Source organism: Miscanthus floridulus, chromosome 15 (assembly GCF_019320115.1).
Source record: "Miscanthus floridulus cultivar M001 chromosome 15, ASM1932011v1, whole genome shotgun sequence".
Lineage (NCBI taxonomy): Eukaryota > Viridiplantae > Streptophyta > Magnoliopsida > Poales > Poaceae > Miscanthus > Miscanthus floridulus.
Genome location: NC_089594.1, coordinates 71,918,471 through 71,944,803, shown reverse-complemented (window position 1 = coordinate 71,944,803; position 26,333 = coordinate 71,918,471). Strand labels below are relative to the sequence as shown.

The window sequence follows — 26,333 nt, the reverse complement described above, 5'->3', positions numbered from 1 at the left end:
GGGCTCAGACACTGCGGCCAGGTTAAAACAGGGGCAGACGATTTAACCAAATTGGGAGTCGGCCTAGCCAAGACTCTGGGCGGAGGAACCGGCTTAGCCGTCTTAGCCGGCCTAGCCGATTCTGCTGGAGCAGGCGCCATCTCCTCTCTTCTTTGCTTATTTCTTTGTTGTTTGTCGCGCCAAATATTTTCCAGCACTTCCTTGACGTTAGAAACTAGCATACCCCAATTTCCACGTTGGCACGCTTTTGGTAGTCAACACATGGTAAGTGCTAGCTACAAGCTGACGATTGACTCGCCAAGTAGACTTTCAACATCACTGTAATGCCATTATCACTCAAATAAATCCAAGAAAATGTGGCTTGACGTGCCTCTGCATCATTTTCCTGTCGTCACCGAGCTGTGGCAGTATTTTGTGATGATAATAACTGGAGAGTCAACCGGCAGTCAACCGTCTTGTGCGTGGCCACCCATTGCTTACCCGCAGGATAATGGAGATGAGGATCACCAATTCACCATGCATGCACAGCCACACTATATATACATAAGGTCTCGATGGGCACAAGAATAAGCTCAGATCAAAACAATAATGGCGGCAACATTGGTGTTACTCGTGCTCTTGTGCCTCAGCACTGCCCTAACCTGCAGTGGCGGCGGTGGCGGCACCGGTGCCACAGGGATCCGCATGAAGCTCACCCATGTCGACGCCAAGGGGAACTACACCGCACCGGAGCGCGTTCGCCGTGCCATCGCCCTCAACCGCCAGATTAACCTGGCCTCCATGCGTGCCGGCGCCGCAGGCGGAGGCGGCGTGAGTGCGCCAGTGCACTGGGCGACTCGCCAGTACATCGCGGAGTACCAGGTCGGCGACCCGCCGCAGCGCGCGGAGGCCCTCATCGACACCGGCAGCAACCTCATCTGGACGCAGTGCGCGACGTGCCTCCGGAAGGTGTGCGCGCGGCAGGACCTGCCCTACTTCAACGCGTCGGCCTCCAGCAGCTTCGCGCCAGTGCCGTGCCGGGACAGGGCGTGCGCGGCCAACGACGTGCACCTCTGCGCGCTAGACGGCAGCTGCACGTTCCTGGCCACCTACGGCGCCGGCCGCATCATTGGCTCCCTCGGCACCGACGTCTTCACGTTCCAGTCCGGCGGGGCCACGCTCGCCTTCGGGTGCGTGAGCTTCACGGAGGTCACGCCGGGGGCGCTCCAAGGCGCGTCGGGCCTCATCGGGCTCGGCCGCGGCCGCCTGTCGCTGGCCTCCCAGACGGGCGCCAAGAGGTTCTCCTACTGCCTCACGCCCTACTTCCACAACAACGGCGCGTCCAGCCACCTGTTCGTCGGCGCCGCGGCGAGCCTGAGCGGCGGCGGTCCCGTGATGTCCATGCCGTTCGTGGAGAGCCCCAAGGACTACCCCTACAGCGCGTTCTACTACCTCCCGCTGGTGGGGATCACCGTGGGCGAGACCAAGCTGCCCATCCCGAGCTCGGCGTTCGATCTCCAGGAAGTCGAGGAGGGGTTCTGGGAGGGCGGCGTCATCATCGACTCCGGCAGCTCCTTCACGTCGCTCGTGGAAGACGCGTACGAGCCGCTGGTGGACGAGCTTGCCCGGCAGCTGAACGGGAGCCTCGTGCCGCCGCCGGGGGAGGACGACGGTGGCATGGCGCTGTGCGTGGCACGCGGCGACCTGGACAGGGTGGTGCCGACGCTGGTGCTCCACTTCAGCGGCGGCGCGGACATGGCCCTGCCTCCGGAGAACTACTGGGCCCCGCTGGAGAAGTCGACGGCATGCATGGCGATCGTCGGAGGGTACCAGCAAAGCATCATCGGCAACTTCCAGCAGCAGAACATGCACATCCTCTTTGACGTCGGCGGGGGGCGGCTCTCCTTCCAGAACGCCGATTGCAGCACTATCTGATTACCAACTTATGGAGATGATATGCATACATGCTGTCCCATACGTATGCATGGCAGATCGATCGGTACTAGTACTCATAACAGATAGACCTCGCAAAGTCGTTACTCTCTTGTTCCAAATGTTAAAGACATTACATGACTTTTGCTCGTGTCTAGATATATGTGTCTATAGATATATAGTAAAAGCTACGTGTATCTAAAGCCAAAATATTTTATAATTTAAAACAGATGGAATACTTAATATATGAATGAAGCAGATGCAAATCCAGAATTTTTAAGATATATATTGAGTTATTAAGAACAATAATACATTTTTTTGTACCATCAGCAGGGAGCCCTCTACCTATTTTTTTGTTTTTGTTTTTTTTAACACAGTTCAAAATTCGTTTCCATGGGGATTCGAATCTGGTCTGCTCGGCTGAGGAGCTCCAACCACTAGGCTGGAGGCTCATTCATACATCGAGGAAATTATATATATATTTTTAATCAAAGGAGTACATATTACTCTCTCATAAATTATTGTTTCTTTCTTAGGGGTAGGGCTTGAGTACGTGTGTTCATAGGGGTGAGTGTGCGTACGTGTTGTAAGTGTCTACGTTGTACTACGTAATTTAAAAAAAAAAATTCAATCTTTATCTTACGAGTTCAGGCAAGCATGACGGTCTACTTACCTTGTGCCGTCACAAATTTGCTTGGCATAGGTAGCAATCCTTGTATGGTGGTGGTGCACCGGTAAGGATGTGTTATTGCTGAGTGAAAACTTTTCTGCATTTTGGTTCCGGATTGCAAGTTCCATGCAACTCTATATGCTTGTATTTTTCATATTCCTGTGCTTCAAGAATCTTGCTTTCCAAAAAGGCCCTTAAGATTGCATAGTGATAGAAATTTTAGTTAGCGACAGATCTAGAAAAATAAATGCTAGAACGAATTCTTCATCTTCATTTTCCACATGTAATGGTCAAATTCATCTTTCTTCTTCCTTCCTTCTCCCTGGTTGGAACATGAACTCTTTCTAGCATTTGAGATGTGGTAGAACTGTTGTGCTAGAAAGATTGATTATAAGAGAGATGTGTTTTGAATAACCTGTTGTAGCACAACACTTCTACACATTGAAATTGAAGTTTCTCTACCTCTAATGTAATTTCAGTAAACTGCAATTTAGTATAGAGGAAATCTCTCGAAACGAAAGCTCTAAGTTCCAAGTAAAGTGCTTTATTACAGAGTTTTTTTTTTCTCCAAGTCAATTCTTCGGCCCATGGGCCAAGCCGGCCAGACATAAAAAAAACTGACCCTCCTCGAGCCCAACTAGACTCGCAGTTCCAGTCGCGTCCATGGCGATCTTGGCAGGCCTCGTCGCCGTCCTCTCCGCCCTCCTCGCCGCCGCGCTCCGGCGCCTCCTAGTCCCGCGCCGCCGCCCCGCGGACGCCGCCGGGTTCTTCCACCCGTACACCAACGACGGCGGCGGCGGCGAGCGCGTGCTCTGGTGCGCTGTGCGCGCCGTGCAGGAGCTCCGCCCGGACCTCCCCTGCGCCGTCTACACCGGCGATGCCGACGCCGCGCCCGATGCTCTCTCCGCGCGCGCGCTCGACCGGTTCGGTGTCCGTCTCCTCCGCCCGCCGCAGGTACGGCGCCGCCTGGTTGGTCGGGGTTTCCACCTTTTTTGTAAATAAAGAGAGAGAAAAAAATGGATCTCGGTTGTTCGAGCTGCTTGACGTCCTGCAGAGCTGCTTCCATTAAGTTGAAATGGCTGATGTTAGTGCACCTGATTAGTCGTGCCCCGTTGATTTCAGTTGAGCATTGCGCCGCACTGGAAATCCGGTTCATATTATTATTAGGGCCTGGTTGCTTATACTGACTCTCAATTCTGAATAATACTGTTCGACTGCCTTGTCTGACTTTTTCTTGCATTATATTGCTACATAGAATCTGCTGTCCAGCGATGGTCGAACATGCAAACTTTTTGCGCGGCTCCCTGTCTTCCTTGGCAGCTGCTGTTGGCTGTGTTAGGAGTTGCGTTCATGTAGTGGAATTATGATGTACAGTATTCTTGCTTCCTACTTGAACCTTTGGGGCTGTATATCATTGCTTGGCTGATTCATAACTGGTTGTTATTGCTGGTCTAAATACATTCTATGATACAAAAATAGACATTGGTAGTTGGCAGTTTCTGAGATGCGCATGAAAAATTTGTGCTTACCTCCCTAGTCTGAATCCATTGCAGATAAAGTTGGAATCATAGTGAAAGGAAATAGCAATAATGCCAAATATAGTCTGAAAAGTCTAAATTGAGTGAAGTGCCTCTACTGTATATTGGGATTTAAATCAATGTCATTATAATATAAACAAAATGTGGCTTTAGTAACTCACTGAGTGAGGGAAATGTGTGTTACCTTTCCTACTACAGCAGTTCCCTATCGTGTTTACAAAATTAATTAAAGAATTTCTTTAGCAGATGTGACATACCAGCACTATTAATGATTTGTTTGGGCTGCATTTTCAGGTTGTTCACTTGAATAAGAGAAAGTGGATCGAAGCAAGCACCTATCCCCACTTCACAATGATTGGGCAAAGCCTTGGCTCCGTTTATCTTGCATGGGAGGCCCTTACTAATTTTACCCCCCAGTTTTACTTTGATACAAGTGGCTATGCTTTTACATATCCACTGGCTCGGCTATTTGGTTGCAAAGTCATCTGCTATACTCATTACCCTACAATCAGTTCTGATATGGTTGAACGTGTTAAGCACCGCAGTTCTATGTACAATAACAACTCTCGTATCGCAGGAAGGTATGCACTGCACAGAGTGATTAGCTTGAACTCTTTTTATTGGTCCACCAATGTATTTAATACAGAAACATGATGCATTACTGTATCTGAGAAACCAAAGTCCCAAAACATGATAAAATCACCAATAATGTGCTTGCTAACCATGTATGTTTGTCCTGAGTGCTGTCTTAATCTACCCTAAGCTCTTTATTAACACATGTTTCTTCCTTCTTAAGATGCCACATATAGATTAATAGGATCAAGTAATGCTCAACTAGTAATTATTTTGCCCACTCGTTGGCTTAAAGTTTAAGGAACATGAGTTACTTGGTTTTGCTGTTTCCATAGCTATGAATGAGGTCCTAATTATCTTTGTTTCTGTATATTATCTTTGTTTCTGTATATGTGATCAATATTATTGTACCTTTCTGTTCTTATATAATAATAATGACACTCATTCTACTGTAGCATTTGGCTGTCCCGATGCAAAATCCTTTACTATACCATATTCAGTTGGTTATATGGTCTGGTGGGTTCATGTGCACATCTTGTAATGGTTAATTCGTCATGGACAAGATCCCATATTATAAACATTTGGAAGATCCCAGAGCGTACTAAGAGGGTGTACCCTCCATGTGATACTTCTTCTCTTCAGGCATGTCTAGACTGCAACCATCTGTGTTGCAAAACTTTTCTTATGAATCCTAATCAATCAATTATGTGCTCATTATCTGAACACATTTTGGAAGCAAATTAACTAATTATTCTTCCTGATAACCTTTTATGTCATTAAATTAAATAAAAATGATTTTCTTAGTTTTCATCTGAAACCTTTGGTTTATAATGCAGATGCTTCCCCTGGAAAGACCAACAACGCCTCCTATTTTTATTTCAGTTGCACAGTTCCGCCCAGAAAAGGTATGTCATGTCAAGATTCAAATGTAAAAGCTTAACTTCCGATCACCCACTTCAGAGTAACATTTATCTATCTCGCTTTTCCACCAGGCCCATGGTCTTCAGCTGGAGGCATTTGCACTTGCTCTTCAAAGGCTAGATCCTGACTTTCCTAAGCCAAAGCTTCAATTTGTCGGTAGTTGCCGGAATAAAGAGGATCTGGCCAGACTACAAAAGCTTAAGGACAGATCCACTGAACTACACATAGATGAGCTTGTGGAGTTCTACAAGGATATTTCTTACAGGTACTGTATTCTATGTAGTTCTTCAAAAAAAATTCTCACCATGCATGTTCTATCGGTTAACTGGTAGGATCATTGGTTTAACAGAGACCTGGTACAACTTCTTGGGGGTGCCATTGCTGGGCTCCATTCGATGACAGATGAACATTTCGGAATAAGTGTTGTTGAGTATATGGCAGCTGGAGCTATTCCAATTGGTAAGTAATTGCCTGAGTTTCATATTCCTTCATTATTTGGATTAAATACTAAGGTAATGTGTAAATTTAAAGCTATGTGCGAAATGCCACTGAGGGTGAGATTGGACATACATATTTTGGATTTTCTGATGGCACTAATTAAAAAGACTGGTGCATAAGTCATTTCTTTGATACGCACTTTAATCTTGGAAACATAACACTTCGTGCTTTCCACACTTTTTGCAGCACATAAATCGGCAGGACCAATGATGGACATTGTGCTAGATGAGGATGGGCATCAAACAGGATTTCTAGCCTCCGAGAAGGAAGATTACACTGAAGCAATTATCAAGGTCTTGAAGATGCCGGAGTCAGGGAGGCAAGAAATGGCAGCTGTGGCTAGGAAACGTGCACAAAGATTTTCAGATCAGAGATTCCATGAAGATTTCACTGAGGCTGTTCGCCATATTTTGTCAGCAAGGGAAGCCTGAGTCCTGACAAGCTGCAGTTTCCACCTAACAATCTGAATTATCTAACAAGTTTCACATGTGATACACTGAAAGACTTGCAAGGCGCATTGAGTTGGCATAGTTTTGTTTTGAGCTGCTCCCTTTTCCCAGACTGCCTGTGTATGTGCATCGTGTAACACTACTGTACAGAAATAGATCACAGAAAATGATACGTCAACAGCGCTTGGTGCTATACTACTAACTTTGATCAGCCATATAGAATTCAAAATGGTGATCATTGTGCACGGTTTTGAATCTTTCTTGCGGTCTTTAGTAGCTGTTGAGTTTGTTCTTTCAACCTTCAAGTTCATCTTCGTGTTGTACTGAGCTCTACCTGAACTCTGTACTGAGCAAAAGCTTCTGTTTGAATTGTGTCGTGCCACTGACTGAGTGGACCCAAGTGCACCCATGGATTTTTAATTTTTTATATAAACTCAATTTGTCTTGCACTCTTTACTTTCCATCATGGAGATGCAAACATTGATGAATTAAATTTTACTAATTCCTTCGATAAAACAAATGGGTAAGCACGTTATCACCAGGCCTTTTTTTATCTTAGTGATCTGCCATGCATGTAACAAAGTACTCCATCCGTTCAGAAAAGAATTTAATTTTCGCTTTTCGAGAAATCAAACAACATCAACTTGGGGAGCGCCGGTGCTCGGATGTCCGATGGATACCGATCCATCGGACGGTTCCCGTGAACGCAAGCCCAGCACACAGCCCATGGACCGAACGACCTAGAAATCTTGCTTCCCTTTCTTCCCGTCGCGTGCTGCTCCGGTCGACCATGTTTCTTCCCCGCCGCGCATGTCGCTCGAGTGCGGCTTCTTCCTCGCCGCGCGTCGCTTGACAATCATTGCAATAATCGATCCCCAATGTCTCACCTACTGCAACAAATCGAGTTTACCCCAGAGAATCATCCCTATGCACATCGCCCACCCCCAATCGTTGCAAATGATTCGACGGATTTGTTCAAGCAGACTCATGGAGGAGGTGCTTCGAGCAGTAGATTACCAGTTCATCGATTAGATGGAGATCTCGCAGCTGCCATTTCAAGGAGCGTTCCCATATATGTTCATGGCGTGGCTGAGGTAAGATCTACGATTTTCAGCCTCTTCCGACCTATGCTTGCAATAGTGGATAGTTCCTTGTTCTTATCTGTAGCAGACTGTATGCAGATTACCATTTGCAATAGAGTATTATTGAACATGAAACATCTACTTATGCAGTTTGTAACATGGGGTGTAAAGCAGGATGACCTCGAATTTATGATGTATTTACTGTGTTCATTTGATCTAGTCCATGGTTGCTTGTCTTCATGTTTGTACCAAGGAAACATAGAATTATAGCACGTGAAACATCTACTTATGCAGTTTGTAACATAGGGTATATGCAGGATGTAAATAGTGCTAGCATGCAACAACAAACATTTATTGGACTACCACAAAATGCCGCAAGCTCGAGCAATAACAATTGCAGTCACACAATTATTCATACATCACGTGGAATTGTTGCTGAAGTAAGATCTTTTTACTACATCAAGCATTGTTTCATTAGTTTCCTTTAAGGAGGGTGCATGTGTGTCATGCTTAAAACTTTTGCATCGTTGTTTTGCAGGGCCAAGGTGAAATTGATATCAATCAGAGTGTCTCCAACAATGTCACTGATGTGCAAGGCTATATTGATGTGGATGTGTGTAACACTTCTGGTGTTACGAGCTTGTTTAGCACCGCGATTTAGGCCTAAGTAAAATTTTCGAAACGAGTTCCCGGAATTTTTTATTTAAAAATGTATGTGATGCAATAAGCGAATCCCGCGTGACTTAGTTTTGTGGACTCAAATAAACGCCCAAGTTAAATTACTCAGTGCATAAAGATATTTAGGAATGTCGAACGACGATGCCAGCGAACAGTTGGTTCTGTTAGATTAAGTATGAAAAGCAACTTTTATAAATAAAATAAAATCCATTAATAAATAGAACGATATATATATATATATATATATATATATATATATATATATATATATATATATATATATATATATATATACTCACGGGTTTATTTTGATAAGCACGAACTGACGAGAGAGAGAGAGAGCGCAACAGCTTCGTTTATTTTTTCCTGGCATACAGCGTACTCGTTGATGACAATTATTCACCGTCTTGTTCTTGTCGTGGCTCTGCATTTCTCTGCATTGCAAAGCCTCCCATCCAATCGCATCTGAACTGGTCCACTGCGCTGGGCGTCTGAAATTGGTGCACGTGGTTCTGCCCCTGCCCACGCCGTGTCCTGTCTCTACCGTGCACCGCCGAGTAACCACTTGCCTCCGTTGTCCAGTCGAACTAATAACTTTGTCGTGCTGCCTCTGATGCCTCTGCTTGCCTGCCACGGCTTATCTCTATCTACCTCGACTTTATCCGTGCGCTGCCCGTGCGTTCACCATCAACGTCTCTGTCTGTCTCTGCCTCTGTCTGCCCTTACTTGTCTTGTCGGTCTGTGCAGAGCCGCTGCTCGCTCTGTCCCCTTGCCCTTTCTTTTTCTTTACCGCAGCACCCGCCGAGCACCCTCAGCGCCGGCCACCGTGCGAGCAAGCCTCAGCGCTGCCTCCGCTGCTCCACAGCGCGTCTGTCACCACCGTCCCCTTCCCTACCCTCACCAGCCGTGGTCCACGCCCGCCGATGCCGCTGCCTGGCCATCGCGCGCGTAGGCGCAACCGCACCACCGACGCATCTCCTCTTCCTCCCCGCGCCACGCCTCCGTTGCGTCTCGCGCCTGTCGTTGCCCTGCCCCCCCCCCCCCCCGTTGATGGGCTGGACCCGCAGCGTCATGGCGCTACCCCTCCCGAGACCCACAGCGCCGCCCCCTCCTCTACTCGCCCCATAACCAAGGCGCCCTGTGTGAACGCGCTGCTCATCCGCGCCCGAGCCGCGTGCGGCGCCTCGCCTTCCTCTCACACGCCTGTGCTGCTGTCCATCCCAGCTTGCTCAGCCAACCGCCGTACCTCGTAGCCACCCTGAGGCGCCCATGCTCCGCCGCCATTGTGCCTTCCCCGTCGTGCTATACCCGCTTGGTACACCAACGTCCGCGCCGTCCCACCTCCTGCACGTGCGAGCTCCACGCCCCGTGCTGGTACGACTGCTCCATGGCGCTGCCCCTTCCAGGCGCCTCCTCCGCCGTCGTCCGCGCCCCGCCGTGGCTGGCCATCTTCCCGGCTGGGTCCGGCATGCCGCCTCCCTTGCTCTCAGTTCCCCATGCTGCCGTCCCACACGCATGCCTGCGGCCTCATGCTGCACCCTGCTCCCCCGCCGCTGTGCTGCTCCTCCCGAGCCATCGCACCTATAGCCGCTACTCCAGGCGGCCTCCTGCGGCCGTTACCGTCGCCGGCCACCACGCACGCTGGCGCGCGCGAGCCACTGCCATGACCTACTGCTGCCGCAGCACGCCATGGCCATGCTCGAGCCCCCGATATGTCCCCTGCGCCACTGCCGCGCGCAACTCTGCCTTGCCCTGTCGAGCACCAAGCACCGCGCGTGAGCGTGCCGCACCACCCTGCTCCACCTCCCGCCGTCGCCCCTTGGCTGACCGCACACTGTGCCTGGCCGGTGTGTCGTGGGCCACCTTTGGCCATGCCACCGACCCCACATGCACGGTCAGGGTCTGGTGCTGCCCCTATGCCGCCGGGTCATCGTTTCACCGGCGAAAATCAGCCGGATTGGACCACTGGTGTGTGATGAAGGAGAGAAGGGTGAGATATGAAATAGAACATTTCTAGGGTGCTTGATACAAATTGTGTGACTCACATAAATAGTGTTTGTGTCCTATGGGTTAGTTTAAAGAAAGTACAAGGGTCTCTTAGCAAAATGGTGCCACCGCCGCCGGTCTTGCCGCGTGGGCCATTGCTGGGCAGCTCGCGCCCCACCCCGTGTTGGGCCGTGCTCACCGCACGCTGGGCCAGCCAGTTGCCTGTGCCTGGGCCGGACCGTGTGCCGCTTCCGCCTGGGCCGACCGTGTGTCTGCGGGCCAAGCCGACCGCTCAGGCCTTTGTTCTGTTTGTGTTAATTTTTGTTTTGGTTAAGTCAACACTCTTTCAAAAATTTAAAATAAATAGTAGAGAAATCATAAAAATGCCAAACCAGTTTTGTTAAGTTTCTAAAATCATGATCTACCTGATAGAGTATTTTGTTCGCATAGGTTCGGTATGTTTTTAGGATGTCTCTAATTATTTTAACATGCTTAATAGTGTTAAAGGGTGAACTTGTAGGAATTTCCGTGATAAGTTGGTAATAGTATTAGATCTGAAATTGTTACAGTAGGTTTCTAGCAATATTAGCTGCTCACTGTAATTTTTGTAGCTCCAGAATAATTAGTTTACTAGGGTAGTTAATGATGCCCTATTTCAAATAAAGATTAAATCAATAGAATGAAATAAAGAAACAACTTGGGTTTATATAACTAAAATAATTGTTGGGAAATAACGTCTTATTCGACAACATGGATACGTAGATTAGTACATTAGTTGTTAGAACTAGCTCGTTAACTTGAAAGGCGTAAATCGTATTTTTCGAATCACGGTGGCAGTTGATTAATTACGTCTTTGCATTGCATCGCATTGCATATCATAATAGGGATGTCGATGGATCACGAAGTCATCGAGAGTTGCTAGAGAAATGGTGCTTTTGGAGATCGAGTCGCCATGATGGAAAGCTAACTTCTGATTATATTTTACCCAAGCAAGCCCCGGTGCATAACCCCTACTTTTCTACAGTTTAAATTATATTTGTGCATTAAGTTTTAAGGAGTTGAATGAAACCCACTTGCATATATATATTTTTATCCTATGAGTCTTACTAGTATGACAAGATCATGTAGATTGCTATGCTGTAGGACTCCAGTAGAAGTCGAGTGATGGTTGTCACTCGCGAGAGATAGGAAATATATTATTGGATTATTATCACTTGGAATATATAAAAATGGTGGAAAGGAAAAATAGTGATCGGACAGGGATATGGTTTGGGTATTGGTGGGTGTAAGAGGTTGTGTCGCCGAGGACATGAGGCATAGCTTGGTTACACTACTTTCCCTGTCCGTGTCTGTTAAGGACCGACCGTTGCATAAGACTCTAGGCAAGTCATAGACTTATTATCCCGAGCACATACTTGGGTATGGGCGCTTGGAAGACTTATTGCTCTCTTATCGTGGATCAAGTTCTTTTCGAACCGACAGTCTTGGTGGTTTTTGGGTTAGCAGGTCCTTGCACCGCACTGAGTCCGGGACTCAGAGGCGGGGGCTTGGAGTCCCAGTTTGGACGGAGACCTAGACACCTAGGACAGGAGGGTGATGGGTTGGTCCTGCTTGTGTCTTGGGTACAAGTGGGGCATGTATTTTCGGGGTACCCAGCTAGGGGCATTGATTCACGAATCGCCGAGCGATCCGGTACGGCTTGTCGAAGGCCTAGCACTATAGTAAGAACTGAAAGATGAAAGATGGAAAAAGGAAATCTGATTGCTTACCACCTATTTGAAAGTAGCACAGGTGCTTACATAGAATGGTTAGTTAATGAACTAATGTGGCTTACTAATAAAATCCAATATAAGGATGCACTCTTAGTAATGCTTCCTGCAAATGCAATAAACCCACAAGCCAGAAAGCCTTTCATATCCTTTGGAGTCTTTTCTTTCCTCCTATCGGGTAAGTCTTGTTGAGTACAATTGAGTACTCAGGGTTTTATTTCCCCCTATTGCAGGTGACAGGTGGATGCTAGAGCTGACTCTTATGTGTGGATTCCTCCTGGTGGGCTCAGAGAGGATTTTCTTTACTGCTGCGATCATAGTTTTTATTTATAACTCTCACCAAATATTTTTATAAACATAAGTTTTTATAATCCGTTGTCATAGTTTATATTGCAATGCTTCATCATGCCATGAATAGATACTTATTTCCGCTGTAATTCTGATTATATGTTTATATTCCACTGTTACATTAAATTGTTCATAACTCGGATAATATGATTATATTCCGCTGTTATAATAATAAATATTGTACTCTGATGTTGTATTAAAAAGTGATGCAAAAATGGTTAAGAATGATGTAAGCTTTATTCTCTTATTTGTGATCCTGATGGCAAAAATGTGGATTTTCAGGGTTCTTCCCTAGGGGTGTGCCCGACGGAACTGTATAATTTAGTGTTCTCCCTTGAGTGCTTAGTGTCTAATGGAAGATAAGAACTCCTAGGAGGCATTAGATTAGGTGGTTCTGCCACAATGTGTCATCTAAAGAAGAAGTTTACCATGAAGAAGAAGATGTTGTGTGTTCACAGCCTGTTGTGCCATTTGTGGGCATAGAATTTGACAGTGTTGAAGAAGCGAGGAGAGTTTACAATGCTTATGCATTCAAAATGGGTTTCAGTATCTGGGTTGCATCATCAAGGAATAGTATTGTTACTAAGAAGCTTATTAGGAAGGAATTTGAGTGCACACATGCCAGAAGGCCAGATAGTGAGCAGGAGGACAACACTTCAAATAGCACGACGACCAATGATGCATCAAAAGCTAAGGCCTAAAAGAGGAAGAGCTCGACCAAAGATGTAGCACAAGCTAAGGCCTCAAAGAAGAAGAGTTCTTCGGTTGTACTGACCACAGCGTCAAAGAAGTGCAACACTGTCAAGAAATACTGATTGCAAGGTACATATGGCAGTTGGTCTACGGGATGGTAAATGGAGGGTGGTTGTGATGAAAGTAGGGAAGAAGGAAACAGCTAAGGTCCCATCGGAGCATTTCGTTTGCAGATTATGAGCTTCTGAAGACACTCCACCATAGGAACATTAGCACCATGCAAATCATGGCTATGCTTTCTTATTTCCATGGTGGGATTGGGAACTTGTTGTTCAACAGCAAGGATGTTTCAAACTTGAGGAGTCACCTGAGGAAGGGAGTTCATTTAAGAGATATGGAGGCAACATTGGAGTATTTCTAGAAGCAGCAGTCTGAGAGTCCAACCTTTTTTTATGCGGTGAAGATTGATAGTGACAATGCTGTTAGGGGGTTGTTTTGGGTGGACGGAAGGACAAGGGAGATGTACAAGACTTTCAGGGATTGTATCTTTTTTGACACAACCTTTGTATTAATAGGTACAACATGCCATTTGCGCCCATAGTTGGTGTGAACAACCATATGTAGAGCATATTACTTGGTTGTGCCTTGCTTCCGGATGAAACGATTGAATCATTTGTCTGGGTATTTTGAACCTTGAAAGAAGCAATGGGTGGGCTTGAACCAAGGAATATAATGACCGACCAAGATAAGGCCATGAAGGCTGCAATAGCGCTGGTGTTCCCTGATGTTGTACATAGATGCTGCAAATTTCATGTAGTGAGCAAGGCTTGTGAGAAACTTGGTTGGCTGATCAACTCTAGTGAAGAATTTGCTAATGAGTTTGATTCTTGCATTAATCATATAGAAACGCCAGAAGAATTTGAGCTCATGTGGCATAGCTTAGAGGAGAAGTACAACCTGCATAAGAATGAGGCATTTTAGAACATGTCAGTTGCTAGGACAATGTGGGCGCCATCATACTTCAGGAAATCATTCTTCCCTTTCACAAGCACTACAGGAAGGCCAGAAAGTATGGATTCACTCTTCAAGAAGCTAGTGCATCCACAAGATTCGGTGCTACAATTTGTAACACAATATGAGTACATCATGGACACAAGTATTGAGAAAAAGAATCTTTAAGGCTGCAAGGGTGAGATTTTAGAACCACCGCTTTAGGGGGAGATATGCATTTGAGAAGCAAGCTGCTCACTTCTACACTAGGAGTGTTTTCTTCGTATTCTAGGAGCTGTTACGTGACTCAACATCATGCAAGAAGGGGCAGGTCACTGTAGAGGGTGAAGGTGTTTCCATAGAGATATTGAAACAAGTGCGCAGATGCGGTCAGCTAACATGGAAAACCTACAACATTTCAGTCTAAGATAATGCAACAACATATTCATGCACCTGCAATATGTTTGAGCAAGATGGACTTTTATGTCCCCACATTCTAAAAGTATTCACCAGCTGCGATGTAGAACAAATTCTAGAGAAATACTTGCTTAGAAGATGGTTGGAGGAAGCAACCATAAAGATCAGTGAAAACCTCTTGTCACCTGAAGCTTGTTTTGGTGTTCCTACAACCAACAAGCTCAGATATAATGCATTGTGTAGAAAATGAGTGGACTAGCAGCAGATGCTTCACAAGGGATAGACAAGGTTTGGGAAGATGTTAAGGCAGCCAGGAAGTGTAGCAAGTATGGAAGTAGATGAATGCCAAGAACAAAGGACGGTCAACACAGCCATGGTGAACAACCCTCCTACCAATGATACACCAGGGAGGCCAAAGGATGAAGTGGAAAGGAAGAAGAGCATTGTGTAGTAAGTGAGGGAGAAAGCTATAAAGAAGAGTAAATCAAAGAAGAAGAAGGGAAGTAAGAAACCTCCCCCATGCTCCTATTGCAATGAAGACGGGCATAGCGTTCAAACATGCAAATACATGCAAATAGCACAAGAGATACTGAAAGCAATGAAAGAAATAGAGTTGAAGCTCTAGTTTGAGTTCTTGTTCATAATTAGGTCATAGCACTAGATAATTTTTAATTTAATTTATAGCATTTTACAATACAATTAATTGCTGCTTGCAAGTGGTGTTCTCAAATGTGATGTATCAAAGTTTGAGTGGATGTACCCTAAAGACTACCCATAGCAAAAGATAGCTGCATGTGGTGAAGTATGGCAAAAAGCACATTGATGTTTTGTTATGCCATTTTCTGAGACTCTAATCGACCATGTCGAATTGGTAGTAGCAGTCTGTTGCAAGTACCTGAATCATATGTTGCAAGTACCTGAATCATATGTTACATCTGAAAAAATCTGATCATGAAACAACATAATTTCACTACTGTTACATCTGAAATGCTCTAATGAAATAGTCGAGTCTCACTACTGTTACATCTGAAAAATGTGGTCATGAAAACAGCAAAAATTCACTACTATTATATCTGAAATGCTCTAATGAAACAACCGAGTCTCACTACTATTACATCTGAAAATCCTCTAATGAAACAACATAAACTCACTACTATTACATCTGAAATGCTCTAATGAAAAAGCCGAGTCTCACTACTGTTACATCTAAAAAATGTGGCCATGCAACAGCAAAGGTTGATTACCAGATCGTGCATATGGTCAACATTGTTGCAAAAGTGGACAAACATTGACAAGCATGGACCAATAGAAAAATAAATGTTACAGCACAAGCTAAAAGAACTAACCAACATTTTTAGAAAGATGTTCACAGTACACCACATTACAACACTAGCGGACTTTAGTTGCTACCAAAAGTAGATCAGCATCATGCCAGGATGTTTTCAGGGTATGATGACCTAAGATTACAAGCATTCACATATTGCCACATAGCATAATAGTACTCCATATTTACAAGAATTCTGGTGTTTCAATGCACATCGTTCTCCTGACACCTCCTAAGGTACATAGCATCAACTTGATCAGGTCTTCTTGGCATCATACTTCTTCACAAAGTCATCTAGCTTAACCACATTGCGTTCTGATAGAAGGAGTAGTGCAACATCATGCTTCCTATACTCTAGCACCGACCCCTGGGCAGAGAGATAATGAAAAAAAGAAAGGAGAGCAAAACTGAGCAAGCATATTTAGAGATAGAAATAGGAGTTGCAAAAATAAGAAAATTTTAGAATGGAAATACATACTTTCTCAAGTGATGAAGCTACAATCTTTTTGCCATCCCATGCATCCATATAATCCATTGTGTACAACCCGCAGTCAAACCTTTTAAGAAAAGGAACAATAAAACATGTGAACATCCAATCATTAGGCAATAATGACAAGGAGGGACATGCTAAATTGGAAACATACAAATTATTTTATTTAGGATATCCTATAGGGTAGATCTAGTCAAAACGAGACATGTTAGTTTTGAGGACCCCGTGTTTTAGTGTTGTGGCTGCAAAATTCTGAATCTGAAAAACAATGAAACAATTCAGGAATACACATGCAATAGATAATCAAGAGCTACTTCAACAACTGAAAAATGAATGTGCAACATGTACAAGAGGCAGTGACAAATTAGAAAAAAAAGGTGACACTAGATTTTCAGAATCCTCTTATTTGGTATTTTTTAGCTTGCTAGCTAAATCATAGCACATCATATGTCATCACATGTGTTGAAATTTACACCAAGAACCACAAATATGTTGCAACAAGTAATCAAGAGCTATTTCAACAAAGGTGGAATGAATGTGTAACAACTAAAAGTAAAAAGCTACTTGAAACACCCAAGAAAACACAGGATACAGCAAGGAAGCCACTTACCAAGTTCTGGGCACGCTTCAAACATGTGCTCTCCTTGGAGGCACTCAAAGAGTCAAAGAAAGCAATTTGCTTCATGAACATACTAACACAAAGAAGCACCCAGTGGTTCTCAAATACTATTGAAAAGAACATCTGCATAGTATGGTTATGTAAAATTAAATAAATTAATGTGGCACCTTTGACAACATCGTTAATTGTATTTCATTGAAACCAAACAATGTATATATAGCTCACGTACCAGATCCATCTTGGCGATAGTCCATTTTTCATTTATCTTGGTGTAAATGTTCTTGCAAGTCCCATCATGTCTGAAAGAAGTTGGATCCACACTCATGAAGTCCTATCCAGCACACATAAAAAGAAAAAAAAGCTAAATAAAAGATGAGTTCCAGGAATTCAGTATGAAATGGAAAGTCACAGGTATTGTATCATTACCATGGCCAACTAGGGGAAAGCAAATTTTATATCTCTTGTTTTTTTCTCTTCATACAATTGAAGGTGGTCAAGATTGAACTGGTAACTCCACAAGGCCATTACATTGTTACCAACCAATCCCCTTAGCTTGAAGGAGTCATAAAACTCATCATACGTAACGTGGAAGCCATCGATCTCAATGAAAGGTGGCCTTGTAGAAAAGAAAAGGCGATATAATTACCACAACCAATGTATAATCAAAACCTACTGGAAGAAAGATGAGCGAAGTGCTAAACCAATAGAAGCTTGTTTCAACAGTTGAAAAATACACTTGCAACAATTAAATAAAGCTATGGCTACAACTACTTGAACACATATGAATGAAGTAGAGCCAATTTTTATTTTTTTGTTTAAAAAAATGAAGACTACAGAGGTGGCAAACAAGCAAAAGCTAACTGATCACTTAATGCAACAGGTATGAATGAAGTATGGAAACAAAAAAAGAGCTAGTTTCAACACATGAATAATGCATTCACAACAACTAAGCAAGCCTAATGCAACAGATATTGACATCACATTAAACAGGGCATAAGTGTAGGACAAGTCAAACTGAAAAAAGGTAGGGGGAGTTGGGAGTGGGTAATCTCACGGTTGGCTTTCACCCTCTATCTTGAATCCCTGATCAAAAGCTCTTTTAGCCAAAAACTTATTCCAAATTTCTTTGGTATCATCATCATCACCCTTAGATCTTTTTTGCTTCAGCCCAAGGCCAACATAAATTCTTTTCCTCTTCTTTCTATTCCTTTTTCGATTGTGCTTGAGCCTATTTGTCTATCCTTGGAAGCCTCAATGGTGGTGTTCCCTGGACAAAAAATCAGGGCTAAAGTATATGGAAACATATGTACTGAAACATATATAGATAGCTACTGCAACACATGAGGTAGTACCAATGAAACAGTAGAGAATCAGGGTTGAAGTATATGGAAACATATGTACTGAAACATATATGGATAGCTACTACAACACATAAAGTAGTACCATTGAAACAGTAGAAAATCAGGGCTAAAGTATATGGAAACATATGTACTTAAACATATATAGATAGCTACTGCAACACATGAGGTGGTGCCAATGAAACAAATTAGCAAAGTTATTGCAATGGGGCTACAAAAGAATATAAGACAAAAAGAGAAAAAAGGATGTGTTAAACAAAGAAGCCACATTTGAACACATAAAATGAGATGGATGAAAAAATCAGAGTGTTTACCGATAGGCATAGGGCTTCTAGATCTTTCTCCATAGATATCTTTGAACTCTGGTTCATCAGGTTTGAATAGGTCAAATGAAGGGATATCATGTACATATGAAGTGACTAATGGCTTGCAAGGAACTGGACCTCTTTTACTCTCCTCTGGTGGGATTGGCGGAGGGGAAGCAATTGGACCTTTTGTACTCTCCCCTGGTGGGATTGGTGGAGGGAAAGGAATTGGACCTTTTGTACTCTCCTCTGATTGGATTGGTGGAGGGGAAGGAGTTGGTTCATCTGTTTTGTCCTCTGGTGGGATTGGTGCACTAGAAGTACTTGCATGTCCTAGTACTCTCTAGTGGGCTGGATGGTTTTTTGGGTGACTCAACAGATGAAGTTGTTGGATCTGGTGGAGGATGCACGTTGGCATTGTCATTGGAAGGTTTCTTCAGCTGGCTCATCTTACTTGCCAAATCAGCAACATCATTCAAACATTTGTTCAGATGGATCAACTTAGAAGCCAACTCAGCACCACGCTTTGCCATGATCACCTTTCCTTGCTCTTTCATTGCCTATGCAAGCTCATCAAAATCTTTCTCCACCAAAGAATTAAGTTGAGCCAATAGAACTTGGTATTCTTTAAGAAGGGACTGTAATAAAATAATATATGCAATGTCAAACATAGGAAATTGCAAACATATATATACATATATATTTGTGCAATATAAAATAGGGTCACTGACACATGTAGGAAATGACACTGCAATATATGAAGTGGAGTAAATGAAACATGGAAGAAATTACACTATAACATATGAATGCACATTGTTCAACATGTATGGAAATTATGAGAGGGTTTTGACAAAATCACCTCAATGGCAACCACAGGAGTATCAACTAGATGGTGGTTGGAAGTGCCTGGGCAATCCAGCCAGTCCTTAAGACTTGGCTGCACGGGCTCTTCTTCTTCTTCAGGCATTGGAGGCTAGGGGTGGCCCCATGGCCTCTTCTTCAGGCTTTGGCGGCAAGGGTGGAATGTAACCAGTCATGGGCACCGGGGTAGGGTAGGGGCTGGTATATTATGTCAAGAAATAACATAATGACTAAAAGAAATGACCAAAGATGAATGAAGATAAAAAAGCATCAAACTCACAGGTTGCCGCCCATATGCATTAAGCTACAACCTACTCCTGTCAACACTTTCAACGAATTTAAAGTCATTGTTGGTGACATGGCAAATACGTGGGACATAATAATTGATCTTGTGAGTAGCCCGGTCAGCAGGTATGTCAAGGTGGTCCATGTACGCAATCTACATACAACCAAAAAAACATGAAGGCCCAACATTTAGGAAATCGGGGCTACAGTATATGGAAGCACATGTAATGAAACATGTATAGATAGCTACTACAACACATGAGGTAGTAGCAATGAAATAGTAGAAAATTAGGGATGGAGTATATGGAAGCACATGTACTGAAACATACATAGATAGCTACTGCAACACATGAGGTAGTAGCAATGAAACAATAGAAAATCAGGGCTAAAGTATATGGAAACATATGTACTGAAACATATATAGATAGCTACAGCAACACATGAGGTAGTAGCAATGAAATAGTAGAAAATCAGGGCTGGAGTATATGGAAACATGCGTACTGAAACAAATATAGATAGCTACTGCAACACATGGGGTAGTACCAATGAAATAGTAGAAAATTAGGGCTAAAGTATATGGAAACTTATGTACTGAAACATATATAGATAGCTATTGCAACACATGAGGTGGTACCAATAAAACAGATTAGCAAAGTTATTGCAATGTGACTACAGAAAAGAATATAAGACAAAAGAGAAAAATGAACATACCGTCAAAATAGCAAGGCAGGAGCCAAGGTAGGGGCTTGCGGCAGCACCTTCAGCTTCAGGATCACTGATCTGGTACTTTCAGACTTGATTCATCAACTCATCAAGGATGTGCCCAGCCTAGTCAAATGATTTGATTTTAGAGACATCCTGTAAGTTGTACAGGTACCGTGAGGTGGTTGCATTATTTGTTCCTAGGCAGAGTACAGACCTCAAGGCAAGCAACATGAATGCCCTCAAAAAAGAGTCTTTGTCCTTAGGTTTAGTCAACACCTCCATGCACTTGGGCCACTTCCCTTTGAATCCATCCATAAAAGGCTCCTGAATCTTCTGGAATGCTTCATAATGATCGGCGATGGAAGTAAGCTTAACAGGCTCTTCTCCGCTAGGCACACCAAGAATGTTGCAAACAAGCTGCTTGTTAAATACAATGACTTTATGTTTGAGCCTAAACTCTCTCAAATCAACATCAATGTGCTTCATAATCCATGCAACGAGCTTCACAGGGATGGAAAACTTAGACATGGCAAGTAAAGCACCAAAACTAGCCTCTTCATTCCACCCTATCTGATCTTGATTGAACTCGTGGTCACAAATCCTGTGGACTGAAAATCTTGTTATGAAGGGGTCTCCATTGCCTTTGCCTTTGGTTTTGGGAGCATTAATTCCTACGTAAAAAAGACAAAGAAACAACATATTAAAATCAAATCCAAAAATTGGGGTACACAGTTCATAATAACGCATAAAAAAGTAGACATAAGTTGCTACATGCTCCAACACGCAGGTGGATAGCATAGATGCGCCAATAACACATCACATTTAAAAAATGAAACATGCCAATATATAGACGCCCTATAGCTGATTGTTGCAAAAATATATATGAAGAAGGCATGAAACACTGGACATATCATGGTGAAAAAACGCAGGACAACATAATGAAACATGTTCAAAGTTTTTATCCAACACTAACCCTAGTAGGAATCAGCATACATGTTCAAAGTTGCTATCCAACACTAGCCCTAGCTGGAATCAACATGCATTTGATCATATATGATAAACAGAAAATCCATTGGAGATGCAGTAAAGAGCAATGGCATGTCTGATCTCAAGATTTCAATTATATTCCTTCAATATCTGTAGTCATTGGACATGCATCTACTGCCTAGCAAGCACCACCAACATACATTGAACACACTATCATCCAGTGTATTGCATTTACAAATTCTGAAAATATGCATATGAGATGATTCAGGTACCCAGAAGCTACATGTTCGACGCCATACCTTTCTGGTTTGGGACCTTCTTTATTGGAGATTTCTTCATAGAGATGTTGCTTCGTCCTTTGCTCGAAGATGCTTGTCCTGCCTTGCTGTTGGGGACCTTGCTCACTGTCAGACCCCCTCGTGCCCTGCTACTGGGGACCTTCCTCACTGCCAGACGCCCGCGACCACATCCCCGCCCAGCATCTGCCTCCTCGTCGGTGCTGTTGGGCGAGTCGCCCCTAATGGGCGACACATCCCGGCCTGATCTTGTATGCATCACTCGAAATCGGCGTTTGGTCGCGGTGGAGAAGGAGGAGCGGGCGGCAAGCAACCGGCGTCGTACCTGCACCGCTAGGGTTGGGGTGACAGGCAACCGTCGCAATCCCTGTGAAGGCGGGCCACGCGATGCAGGTAGTCATGGCGGGAGGATGGGATGGTGGAGACGATTAGCGAAGGTCGGGGCGGAATGGAGCGACACAGTGGACCGGGCGCGACAGGCAGACGCCGCGGTGGGGGCGTACGGTGAGCGGGAAAGGTGGGCGGCGCGGTGGAGGAGGTCGGCGCGCTGGAGGCGGGCGGCGCGGCGGGCGGATGGAGCAATGGAGGCGTCGCGCGGCGCGGTGGAGGATTCCGCGGCGAGGTGGACGCAGCCGCGACCACGGTCGGGTGAGGGGAAATGCCGATTCAGACGGTCCAAAGGCCCACCAACTGGTGCCGTTGCGCAGGGATGTTTGGGCCGCCCGTCTGAAGGCCCACCAAGGAGGCGTTTGGACGGCTGCGCTTCCGCCGGACGCCCTACACCGAGCATTTCCGTATGAACTTTGATCAAATTTATATAAAAAGTGAAAACATTTATGAAATAAAGTAAGTACCATTAGATTAGTTATAGAATATATTTTTATAATAAATTTATTTGAAGATGTAAATACTAATAATATTTGCTATAAACTTAGTTAAACTTAAGCTTCGTTGACCGACACGTGTCTGCATTCTTTCGCGGACAGAGGTAGTACAAACGAATACAACACACAGTCTCTAAGCTGTTCGATCAACCATGTCATTCAGCAGATGGGAGCCAAGTCCAGGGAGCTCCACAGCAGCACGTCGCCGCCGTCGCCGTCACCGTCGCTCGCCTCAGACGACGAGCTTGTCGCCTCCGGGGCGCCGCCGCCTGGCGAACACTCCTCACGAGTCGGCTTGACATCCTCTGCTGTTTCCGATGACGGTTCTTGCTCGTGCTCGTGCTCGTGCTGCTGCTGAACTGTCTCTCGCTGCTTCTTCCGGCACGCCTCCCTCAGCCCAGAGAGCTGATCACGCACGGCGTGGCCACCACCACCGGCGGCGGCGGCGCCGAGGCGCATCTTGAGGCACTCCGAGACGCCGCTGAGCGCGTAGAGCGACGCCGAGATCTTCCTCTCGTAGTCCATCCTGCTCATCATCAGCTCGTGAACGGCCGTGGCCGGCTCGCCGCTGACGCCGCCGCCGGCGGCCTCCACCGCGCCGCCGAGCTCTGCCGCCACCACCTCGAACGGCGAGCAGAGCCCGCCCTCGCACCCCGCGGCCGGCGACGCGGCCTGCTGGTCCATGAACTGGAAGTCCAGCTCCTCCTCCTCTTCCTCCTCCTCCTCGTCCTCTATTTCTTGCGAGCTGTTCTCGTCGCTGCCGCAGTCGTAGCTCAAGAAGTCGTCGACTTGGAAGGCGCACTCCTCGCCGCCGCCGTACGGTTCCTCGCACAACGGCCCCTGCAGCAGCGCGGCGGCCTCCTGCTGCCTCGCCGGGGCGGCGTTGAGGAGCTGCTGCTGGTGCTGGTTGTTGCGGGCCCTGAGCCGCAGGAGCAGGAGGTTGGTGACCTTGGACGGAAGAGCCGGCGGCTGCGTTGGAGACCCTGATGCCGCCGGCGTCGGCGGCGTCGGCGGAGGCTGCGCGGCGGCGGCTACTGCGACGGAAGCCGGCGAGGGGCGCGGCCAGAAGTTGGTGCGCGTGTTGGCGCCGCGGAGGAGGCACGCGGCCTCGTCGTAGGCGCGGGCGGCCTCCTCCGCCGTGTCGAAGGTGCCGAGCCACACGCGGATCTTCTGGATGGTGTCTTTGATCTCCGCCACCCACCGCCCCGACGGCCGCTGCCGCACGCCCACGAACCGCTTCCTTCCCCGCTGCTGCTGCTGCGCCGCCGCCGCAGCCACCGTGGCGGCCATGCCACCACCGCCCGATGATGCCCATGTGCACACGTCTGTTGAAGCCAGCAGTGGTGGCGGCGAGTGGACCACGTCGTTGCCGTCGCCGTCAATATCCGCGGCAGAGTCGGAGGCCTTGCGTTTCCTCGCCATGGATGTAGTCTGATCGAGCTCAGCTTGGTGGAGGGGAGGAGATGAAGAAGAAGCGCACTGCAAGATATAAGGGAGGAGAGGAGGGAGTGGAGACAAATGAAGAGGAGGCATTTTTTGAATTTTGTAGCTTGTGTTAGTGTTCATGGCAGCTCATTTGCGCATTAATTGTTTTTGTTTTGTATATGTGTGTAATCTATGTTGTTTTGTTGCTCTTGTCTTTGTTGATGATGATGGATTAACATTGTGCAGCTTTGGTGCGCAACATTTGGATTATGGAGGGAGCGACAAGGAGATCTAGTGACAGGGATTGGATATTTTAGTTTGTTATAATTTGTTGATGCTCTTATTAATGATATCTCTTTACTATATAGAAGTTTTATTGCTAAGCTAAAGAGGAGGGTTTGGTTGTGTTGGCCTAGTCATTGACAGATGTATATGACATGCATTAGTGCTGTAGTAAAAAAAATCAGGCTAATTATATTGTTACTGCATAACATGACCTATGTGATCACATATTCGAGGTTGGAAATTGTGATATTCACGTTGATGATACGGAATTAAGGATAATCTATATTCATGCCATTTGGATCACTATTTTGTGATATTTTACTAGCTAAGAGATACCATGTAATCAGAAAATTTAGAGTAGAATGACCTATACACGCTGAAGATTAAAAGTTTGGTCGAGATTATAATGTCACGTAACTTAGGGAGGCAGGGAAATTAGTGGTGTTTTTCAGCCTTCCTGATCGCTATAGGCTATGTTCGTTGTATATTGAACATTCATCAATATATATGTGTAAAGTACTTGAAATTCTAGACCCACATAATTTAAAGAGTACCATAACATAATCTAGAATAAATTCCAATAAACTTTACATGCAAGGTACCCCACCAGTAAAAAGAACTTCTCACATAGTGTGTATCTTTGACCACTAATTTCTTTTAGAGAATATTCTTAAAATCCCTCAAATTTATAAGATCTTGAAAACATTAAGAATATTTTGAAAAGATTATGCATGGATACATGTGTCATTTAAGTATTCCCTTAAGTTGACTTAAATCTTTTGAAATGGTGGATTTTCTGTTGTCTTAGGTTAAACCAGCTTAAGTTTGATCAAGTTTGTTGAAAAGAACAAGAATATTTACCATATCAGAGAGGCAAATAATGAAGGGAAAATGCATTCAGTAATGTATCTGGAGCTCATTTGATATTGTAAATATTCATATTCTTTTAATAAACTTGATCAGACTTAAGTTGGCTTGACGTATTAGGACAATTACAAATCTACTATATTAAGGGCAGAGGGAGTATGTGATTTTACCTACACTACTGGAAAATGGAATACCCGTGTTGGTGATGAGCTTTGAGGTTCACAAAGCAACGTAAATGTTGTGGGTAGGGCTGTCCGTTCATCCGGACCCTTGCACTAGTGAGCTTCGATGCCCACCCGAACGGCCTGACACTATCATTGGCATGGCCGCACCCATCTCGCGTTTTGCTAAAAAAACAAAAAATCTCCGCTCTCGCTTTCCTCTCGACCACTGCATCGCAACCGCGTTGCCTGCGCCCACACTGCCGCGGCGCTCTCCACCACGCTCGGACAGCCGCCATCCTTCCTCTCCACCGTGCCCGAGCGCTGATGCCCACCTTCCTCCCTCTCCAGCGCACTCACCATCTTTCGCGTGGCTTCCATTTTGCATCATGCCCGCCTGGTCGCTTCTGTCCCTCGGCGACGGCATCCAGCAATGCGGACGAGATCGGGCAGGGATGTTTGCGCTAAAAGAGCATGTTGCAAACGTATGTTTCAAGTGTTTCAGGTGTTCTAGAGATATGCTGTAATTGTTTTATATCGATGTTACAAAAGTAGATCTGGATGTTGCAAATCTTACAATGGTTGTACGCTATGTTGCAAACGTCTATTTCCAATGTTTCATCTGTCTTTTCAGGCGTATGTTGCAAATGTGTTTATCTAAATGCTGCATATGTTTCACACATATGTTGCAAGTGTTTTTATCTGGATGTTGCGTATGTTTGCAATGTTTTTTAAGTGTTTTTATGTATTTTTGCAAGTGTTTCATAAGCATGTTTTAAGTGTTTCATCTATCTTCAGACGTATGTTGCAAGTGTTGTATCTAGATGTTTCAAAAGTAAATCGTGTGTTGCACATGTTGCAATGTGATCCACCTGCTGCAGGTGCTGGAGGGGGCACGACGAGTCGGGCGAGGTGTAGACGCCGCTTATTGGGGTCGGGCAGGGGCGCTGACGCCGCG

The 26,333-nt window shown here is 45.2% G+C and overlaps 3 protein-coding genes and 1 pseudogene across 3 annotated transcripts; 3 read left to right on the top strand and 1 right to left on the bottom strand.

Moving 5' to 3' along the window:
- The first annotated feature begins 559 nt into the window (after positions 1-559).
- Positions 560-2,018, top strand: LOC136508930 (aspartic proteinase nepenthesin-1-like). Its single transcript, XM_066503707.1, has one exon. It carries the CDS (start codon positions 589-591, stop codon positions 1,912-1,914), a length of 1,326 nt encoding a protein of 441 aa, XP_066359804.1. The 5' UTR covers positions 560-588; the 3' UTR covers positions 1,915-2,018.
- A 1,180-nt stretch (positions 2,019-3,198) lies between these two features.
- On the top strand, positions 3,199-6,975 carry LOC136508558 (GDP-Man:Man(3)GlcNAc(2)-PP-Dol alpha-1,2-mannosyltransferase-like). Its single transcript, XM_066503260.1, has 7 exons — positions 3,199-3,535; positions 4,414-4,700; positions 5,148-5,334; positions 5,529-5,597; positions 5,685-5,878; positions 5,963-6,072; positions 6,298-6,975. The coding sequence occupies exons 1-7, from the start codon at positions 3,245-3,247 to the stop codon at positions 6,540-6,542; spliced, it is 1,383 nt and encodes a 460-aa protein (XP_066359357.1). The 5' UTR covers positions 3,199-3,244; the 3' UTR covers positions 6,543-6,975.
- Positions 6,976-9,707: 2,732 nt separating this feature from the next.
- LOC136507636 (protein FAR1-RELATED SEQUENCE 5-like) lies at positions 9,708-15,148 on the top strand (annotated as a pseudogene).
- A 7,594-nt stretch (positions 15,149-22,742) lies between these two features.
- LOC136506752 (uncharacterized) lies at positions 22,743-24,280 on the bottom strand. Its single transcript, XM_066501641.1, has one exon. The coding sequence runs from the start codon at positions 24,201-24,203 to the stop codon at positions 22,797-22,799; it is 1,407 nt and encodes a 468-aa protein (XP_066357738.1). The 5' UTR covers positions 24,204-24,280; the 3' UTR covers positions 22,743-22,796.
- Positions 24,281-26,333: the final 2,053 nt, after the last annotated feature.

Coding starts and splice junctions, on each gene's coding strand:
- LOC136508930 (XM_066503707.1), top strand. CDS start 589: ATGGCGGCAACATTGGTGTTACTCGTGCTCTTGTGCCTCAGCACTGCC.
- LOC136508558 (XM_066503260.1), top strand. CDS start 3,245: ATGGCGATCTTGGCAGGCCTCGTCGCCGTCCTCTCCGCCCTCCTCGCC. Junction 3,536..4,413: donor GTCTCCTCCGCCCGCCGCAG/GTACGGCGCCGC, acceptor CTGCATTTTCAG/GTTGTTCACTTGAATAAGAG. Junction 4,701..5,147: donor AACTCTCGTATCGCAGGAAG/GTATGCACTGCA, acceptor ATTCTACTGTAG/CATTTGGCTGTCCCGATGCA.
- LOC136506752 (XM_066501641.1), bottom strand. CDS start 24,203: ATGAACACTAACACAAGCTACAAAATTCAAAAAATGCCTCCTCTTCAT.